We start from the raw sequence: 7709 nt of genomic DNA, 5'->3' as shown, positions 1-7709 counted from the left end.
CTGTTCTGCTGAGTAAACACAGGGGCCCTGCCTTTGCTAGACTTGAAACCTGTTTCCCTGGGAAGGGCACTGCGTCCCTGAATCACCAGAGAGGGGAGACAAGGGTAGGGTTGGCATCTCCTGCTCCTGAGATTAAAGTGTCTTTCCCCAAACCATGCCCATCCCTATACACTAACGTCATTGTGGGCCCTGGGGTGCCTATTAGCAAAGCAGAAATTTTCCCCCAGGGCCCTGGCAGGAAGTTCCCACCAGCTAGCAAAGCGGATGAAGCCAGAAAGAATGCACAAACAGAAGAGAGATGACCTGACTTTTAATGCCACAGCCCTAGGCCCCTGCAAAGCAGTAAGACAGTGAGCAAAGCTGCGGGGAGGCACAGGGACACAAACAGCTCTAGGAGATAGCCCTTGTTCCCTCCCGTCCCCCAAGCTTATGACTAGGCTCCATGCCTAGGAACTCTAGGCCAGTTCAGCCCCACTCACAAGCCCTCATAACGCACAGGGGTGCCTGGACCAAGCTTCCAGAGTCGGTGAATGCAGAAGCAGCAGGAAGAATTAGGTAGCAGTCTGTCAAACACAGGAACTGCTGGACTTAAAACTTGTACATGGAAAGGAAGTGAAGACTTGTATCCTTCAATAGCTTGTAGCTGGCTAAACAGACAGGTCCAGGATTTGGTCCTCATTCTCTCCCTATCCTGGGCACCCCTTGGATTTTACATCAAGGTCCCTGGGGTTATGTTTCCTGGACCTGGAAAAGGCCCTTTTGTGGGTCCCACCTGCAGCCATGGAGGGAAAAAGGCTCATAAGCAGCCAATAGGGCAGCAGCAGCAGCACAGAGAGGAAGGCAGCAGAAGCTCAAGCACTCACAGTGGACAGGGAACCGTGCACGGAGACTGTTTATTTCGAAATAATTTTGCAATAAACATATTGAGTGGGCTCCAGGCAGCTGCTCTATTCTTCTCCCTCGTCCTCATCCTCATAGGAGTCGATGCCCACCTCTTCGTAATCCTTCTCCAGGGCAGCCATATCCTCCCGGGCCTCGGAGAACTCACCCTCCTCCATGCCCTCACCCACGTACCAGTGCACAAACGCCCTCTTGGCATACATCAGGTCGAACTTGTGGTCCAGGCGGGCCCAGGCCTCAGCGATGGCGGTAGTGTTGCTCAGCATGCATACGGCACGCTGCACCTTGGCCAGGTCACCCCCAGGCACCACAGTGGGTGGCTGGTAGTTGATACCAACCTTGAAGCCTGTGGGGCACCAGTCCACAAATTGAATACTGCGCTTGGTCTTGATGGCAGCGATGGCGGCGTTGACATCCTTGGGCACCACATCTCCACGGTACAGCAGGCAGCAGGCCATGTACTTGCCATGACGGGGATCACACTTCACCATCTGGTTGGCAGGCTCGAAGCAGGCATTGGTGATCTCTGCCACTGACAGCTGCTCGTGGTAGGCCTTCTCTGCAGAGATGACTGGTGCATACGTGGCCAGGGGAAAGTGGATACGAGGGTAGGGCACCAGGTTGGTTTGGAACTCTGTCAGGTCCACATTGAGGGCCCCGTCGAAGCGCAGGGAAGCCGTGATGGAGGAGACGATTTGGCTGATGAGGCGGTTGAGGTTGGTGTAGGTTGGGCGCTCGATGTCCAGGTTGCGGCGGCAGATATCATAGATGGCTTCATTGTCCACCATGAAGGCACAGTCTGAGTGCTCCAGGGTGGTGTGGGTGGTCAGGATGGAGTTGTAGGGCTCGACCACGGCTGTGGACACCTGGGGGGCTGGGTAGATGGAGAACTCCAGCTTGGATTTCTTGCCGTAGTCAACGGAGAGCCGCTCCATGAGGAGCGAGGTGAAGCCAGAGCCTGTGCCCCCTCCAAAGCTGTGGAACACCAAGAAGCCCTGAAGTCCAGTGCACTGATCAGACTGAAAGGCAAGGAAAAGAAAGAGCATTGTATGTAGGGGAGGGGCCTGAGGAAGCCTACCTTCCAGCTCCACAAAAGCCAGGGTATGGACAAAGACCAAAGAATGTTCCATATCAAGACATGTTCTGGAACACATAGAATTAGAGATGACCCCCTGAAATGGATCTGGAAAAAATAAAATTGTTCTGACCATTAGCATCACTTTCAAGCTCCCTCTCTACCATCCCAGGTTCTCACCAGCTTACGGATCCTGTCCAGTACTGGATCAATGATTTCCTTGCCGATGGTATAGTGACCTCGGGCATAGTTGTTAGCAGCATCCTCTTTCCCAGTGATGAGCTGCTCTGGGTGGAAAAGCTGCCGGTATGGGCCATTTCGGATCTCATCTGGAAAGGCACAAACCACATTGTTAGGGCACAAACCACAAGGCCATGCTTAGCAGGGACCTCCCTCCCCCAATGTGTTAGTTGTGGTCAGATGTATGGAATAACTTGTCCTTCTGCCAGTGTGAGATACCAGAGTGGGAGAAACCCAGACTTGCTGCCCAGGCCAGCCTGTGATCAGCTTGCCTTCTTTAGTTTCAAACCGGGTGAGGAGTTTTCAGGGCCAGGAGACCCAGGTCTGGACACCAAAAAGAAGCTTAGAGTCACTTTCCACTCCCTTCAATTCTATCCCTTCTTCCTCTCACCAATTACAGTGGGCTCCAAATCCACAAAAACTGCCCGGGGCACATGCTTTCCAGCGCCGGTTTCACAGAAGAAAGTGGTGAAGGAGTCGTCCCCTCCTCCGATGGTCTTGTCACTGGGCATCTGCCCATCAGGCTGAATCCCATGTTCCAGACAGTAGAGCTCCCAACAGGCATTGCCCATCTGGACACCTGCCTGTCCCACATGGACTGAGATGCATTCACGCTGAGGGATTAAGAAAGGGGACACAGCATAAGCCCCGCATCCACAAGTCCTTACCTCATGAGCTTCTCTTCCACCCTACCACCTACCATCTAGGATGGCTCAGTCGGCAAAAGTGGAGGCTTGGGGCTGGGCAGAGGTCAGAAGCTGGCAGCCTGCCCAGACTCCTCTGCATAGGACTGGAGGAACTCAGTAGGGCAGGTCAACCCCTTAGCCTAATTCTCTGTGGGGACCTTGTCAAATAGTGGCTGTAGCTCCACTTGACCCTGTCACACTCGCAGGACACTCAGGGAGGACAGAGGGCAAGTGCATATGAGACAGGCAGACACTGCAGTAACTGAGACAAAAACAAGTGACTTTTCAGCTGTTCCCAATCCTTCCTCCTCAAATCCAGCTTCTCAAATGCCTGAGAAGGGACAGGTTTTACAGAGCTGTGAGTTTATACTTAGAGCACCCCTCCATTCCCCCCAACCCCCACCTGACTTGATTCTTTGCTTTGAGGACGAACAGCTAGCATTTCATATAACCCTCTCCCCTTCTGTTCCTGTGGGCTGCAGAAGTGTCTCAGCCTTCCAGTCTGGCATCAACTGACCACACTGGCCATCAGAAGGCCCTCTCTCCCCACCTTTAAATCCCTTCTGGGCTCCTCTCCCCACCTCCACCCCTGCACTGTGGGTGTCTTCACTACCTTCATCCACCGGAGTGGCCCTCTCGGAAATAGCAGAGCCCAGAAGGCAGGTCCTGGTAATAAGAGTTGTGAGCACTGGCTGTCTTGGGCTCGTCCCTGCCAGTCTGAATTTAACCCCTGAAGAGCCAAAGTGGTGTGGCGCGGGGTGTGGGCAGCCTCCCTTGCCAACACCGAAATGGCGGGGTGATGGTTGCCAAATACTCAGAAAAGGAAGCGGAACCTGTGGTGTGGCGCCAGAGGTAACCCGCCCTGCCCTGGGCAGGGTGAGCGCCATTCTGCATCCCCGTCCTGCTTTGCCCCCCTTCTAGATTCTTTCCAGTTACATCCCAGCTGAAAGTGAGGATTGGATTTCGGCCTCCGCTCCTGGTCTATAAATACCATTCCCCTACACACACCTGTTTCCCCTTCCCCCAGCCTGGCTAAGGCTGGCGCTTCAGCTCAGCGCCAGCTGTTTCTTCTCGTCCGCGCACCCCGGATCCGGCTGGAGACGCGTCGGCTCGCCTCATGAGGCCGAATCCCATTCCCGCCATCCCTCCCGGATCAGAAGTGGGGTGCTGAGTCACGGGGGTTGCTGTGGGTAGGAGGGATACACACACAGGTGGAGGAGAAGGGGATGCTGAACCTAGTAATCTGACCCCTTTCCACCTTCTTGCGCCCAGCACGTGTTCGGTCTGTTCCAGGGACTGGGGCTGGTAGGCTAGGGGCGGAGGAAGCTAAGCGGGTCTTCCTCGCTGGCGGAAAGGGCTGGGTGCTGGACCTCGTGACTCCTCTCGGGAAGGTTAGGGCACCATTGCTTGGTGGAGCAGGAAGGGTTTTCCTTGAGTACCCCACTCTGCTAGCAAAGAATCCCACCCCTCTTCACCCGCTTCCTCCATCCCCGAAAGCGGACGACCGGGATCGGCCAAAGTCACCAGGAGGGGGTGGGGTGAGGAGTGAATGCAAAAACCTCCTCAAAACCCGGAACGTGGGTTGGAGGGTCCTGAGCATCCCGCGACGGAGGGGACCTGAAGGAGAGGGGCAATGAGGAGCCTGGTGTGATCCCGGCGCCGTCGCACTCACCATGGTGGAGCCGGGCGGTAGGTCTCACTCCGAGTCCGGGTGACGGGTCTCAGTGAGAAGTGCGCTAGCTGCAGTGCCGCACCGCTCTTATATGTGGGGGGGTGGGGGGCGGGGCCCGGGCCCGCGCGCTCCGCTCGCCCACTGGGGGCTGGGCAGCTCTAGACCACACCCCAGGGGTAGGAGGCCCCGAGGGGTGGGGCTACAGCGGGCTCCCTCCCGCTGCCGTGCCCCGGGCGCCCACCTGTCGGAAGTGCGTTAGGAGTAGAGACTGGGGCTTTAACCCTTCACTCTCTGGAGCCAATACCCCCGGCTTCTGAGCCCTGCTGCAGGGACGCAGGGTGCAATGGGAGGGCGCGTCTTGCTTGCACCTTCGTCATGGGGGTGCCCACCGCTCAGGTGTTCTGACTTAGGCGAGGTGCTGCTTAGGTTGTCCTTCCACAGTGACTGCTGGCGGCCTTCGTCCGTACCCTTCCTGCCTCGCCTCCCAGGAGGCTCAGGCATGCTGCCTGGCTCTGGTTGGTCCCCGGGGAACCCCTTGCTGCGGTTCACCGCCTGCTGGTCCCTGGCCCGGGCGTCTGGCCTTCGCCAACGCCCGTGGGCGGCCGAGGACCAGGAGCTGCACAGCCTGAGCCCCAGGGTGCCGATCCCTAAGGCTGCCACGCAGAGTCAAACCCAGCAGTTTATCTCCGTACAAGGGGCAATCGCGGGGATACGCCGCGTCTCTCCGGCTGCCCGCCGGTCAATGGCCCCGTCAACCACGCCGTCCACCTGCCCACTTTCCTGCTGCCAGAACCGCCGGGCCCCTGCACTGAAGCTCTCGAGATCTGGATTCGCATCCTCACTGCCCTATGTGACCTTGGGCAAGTGACTTAACCTCACTGAGTCCTTGGCATCTTCATCTGTGAAAAGAAGACCTGAAAGCATTGTTGTGAGGTATCAAAATGTTTGTTGTCTTCGAAGAGGAAAAAAGAAAATGGGATTCTGATGTTATGGCTGATTTTGACTTTCCCATCCTCTTCTGTTCCTAAGCCATGGGCAAGATCTGCCACCTGCATCTTAAGAAGCTCAGCTTTCAGGCAGTGGCCTTCAGCAGAGGCTATTCGTTCTTTCTTCACTTCATTTCCATTTCTTATAAGAATGCACATTTCTATCTACTTCTGCTTTCTTTTACATGCCTTAAATCTTCTAGCTGTCTCCCTTCACCAGGGAAGTCATCAGGTAGTGCCCCCCATGTGCCCACTGGCACATTAGGAAACCTGTCTCCCAGGCTAGTCACTTGGAAAAGATTCACCTGCGTCTCCTACCCTAGTGTTTCCCAGGGTCAGGGTTGTCTGACAATACAACACAACAGAATAAAACAGCAATGGCAACTTCCTACTAACAAAATAGCTATTTGACACCTTACTTAGGCAAAGTGTGGAAAGGTGAAATAGACTTGCCACATAGTTGGAAGAGTAGGACATTCATAAAAAAGAACACTGGCAAGAGCATACAGTGAAGCCACTTTGGGAAATAGGGTCATGGTCTCTACAAAGCAAGGCCCTTGGTGATTACAGAACACATGGCATGTTGCAAACCTTCCCTGGCCCTCTTTTATCCTTGTGCAGCCCCACCCCCAGCAAATGAGTATTGTAAGAGATTTGAACTATCTTAGGCAAGACCCTAAACCTCTTGGACCATCAGGGTCAGGTTCTTCCTTTGTAGAACTGGGATAATAACAATAATTCTGGATTGTGAGGACCAGATGAATATAGGGATGTGTACATACACAGCAAAGCACTGTGTAAGCAGCTGTCTTGATGCTTAGAGCATTATATTCATTTATTTTAGTGTGTGTAGCACATATGCTGCTGTTATTTGTGTACATTTCCATCTTAATAAATAGCAAACTTGTTGAATGTAAGGATTGTGTTTTACTCATTTTTGTACTAGTTCCTAGTATGGTACTTGGCATGTGGTTAGCATTTGCAAAGTGTTCATCAGAGGAATTGTTTCACTTCAGCGATGGGACTAAAAGTAGGGCAGAAATCTAAGAAGCCAGAAGTTGAAAACTGGCAGCCTGGAAGCCCAAGTCCCACTCAGAAATGTTTTGTTTGGCCCTCTCAGTGTTAACCCCTATAGCATTTAGAATATGAGAAAAATCAGGAATTATCTTGGGTTGGGGCATCCTCAAGACCATCCCCATGGTAGGAAATTTGCTGGAAGAACTCATAGAACTCCGCATAAAGTTGTACTCCCAGCTAAGGATTATCACAGTGATGTAGGAAGGACACACTGCTGGATCATAAGGGGAAAAGACACAAGCCGAGTCTGAAGGAATCTATGCTCTTTCCCTACCATAAGGGCTCACATAGTGGACTCTTTCTCCGAAATGAAAACGGAGCAACATTTCTCTGCAGTATTTCTGCTCAAGGAATCCCATTAAAGACTCAGCAACCAAAGATTTTAGTGGAGTTTGGTCACATAGGCACCTCTGCCTAGTATACACCCAAATTCCAGACTGCTAGAAGAAAAGCAGGTATTCAGTATAAACCATATTGTTTATGTACAAGTCTAGGTACAGTGAACGTCCTTATCAGTTCATGGTTAACTACACTGTAAGATCAAAGTTCCCAGATGCCAGCCAAGGGCCAACCTTGCAAGCAAATCTAAGGAAGGCAGTCTCAGGCTTGCTATATTAACTCTTTCCTGCACAGTCATATAAAAAAATCCAGATTTTTAGCTTATCTGAAAAGAATTGGGGCTTTCATTCACATTTAGCAACTGTGATAGGCAGAATGAGAGTCCTCAAAGATGTCTACATTCTAATCCCTGGAACCTGTGACTATGTTATATGGAGAAGGACTTTTCAGATATGATTAAGGTAAAGATCCTGAGATGGGGAGATTATTCTGGATTTTCTGGGTGCACCCAATGTAATCACAAGGGTCCTTACAAATAAAAGAAGGAGGCAGAAGAGTCAGAATCAGGGCAGTAGAGGTCAGAGTGATGTGATTATTGGTTTTCAAGATGGAAGGAGGCCATGAGTCAAGAAATTCATGCAGCTTCTAGAAGATAGAAAAGGAAAGAGCAGATTCTCCCTAGAGTCTCTAGAAGGACAGCAACCCTGCCAACACTCTGAATTTATCTCTAAATA

General features: G+C 52.6%; 1 protein-coding gene across 3 annotated transcripts; it reads right to left on the bottom strand.

Moving 5' to 3' along the window:
* Positions 1 to 874: 874 nt before the first annotated feature.
* TUBA4A (tubulin alpha 4a) lies at positions 875 to 4698 on the bottom strand. Of its 3 annotated transcripts, XM_037016296.2 has the most exons (5): positions 4574 to 4655; positions 3910 to 4085; positions 2607 to 2829; positions 2156 to 2304; positions 875 to 1919 (listed from the first exon to the last, which is right to left on the bottom strand). In XM_037016296.2, exons 3-5 carry the CDS (start codon positions 2785 to 2787, stop codon positions 948 to 950), a joined length of 1302 nt encoding a protein of 433 aa, XP_036872191.1. In that variant the 5' UTR covers positions 2788 to 2829; positions 3910 to 4085; positions 4574 to 4655; the 3' UTR covers positions 875 to 947. The 3 variants fall into 3 exon arrangements, with proteins under 3 accessions (XP_036872191.1, XP_036872190.1, XP_073074186.1); XM_037016295.2 differs by lacking the exon at positions 3910 to 4085 and having other exon boundaries at positions 4574 to 4698; XM_073218085.1 differs by lacking the exons at positions 3910 to 4085; positions 4574 to 4655 and adding an exon at positions 2916 to 3135.
* Positions 4699 to 7709: the final 3011 nt, after the last annotated feature.

Source organism: Manis javanica, chromosome 12 (assembly GCF_040802235.1).
Source record: "Manis javanica isolate MJ-LG chromosome 12, MJ_LKY, whole genome shotgun sequence".
Lineage (NCBI taxonomy): Eukaryota > Metazoa > Chordata > Mammalia > Pholidota > Manidae > Manis > Manis javanica.
Note: the sequence above shows the minus strand (reverse complement) of the source record. Positions and strands in the feature narration are given on the sequence as shown.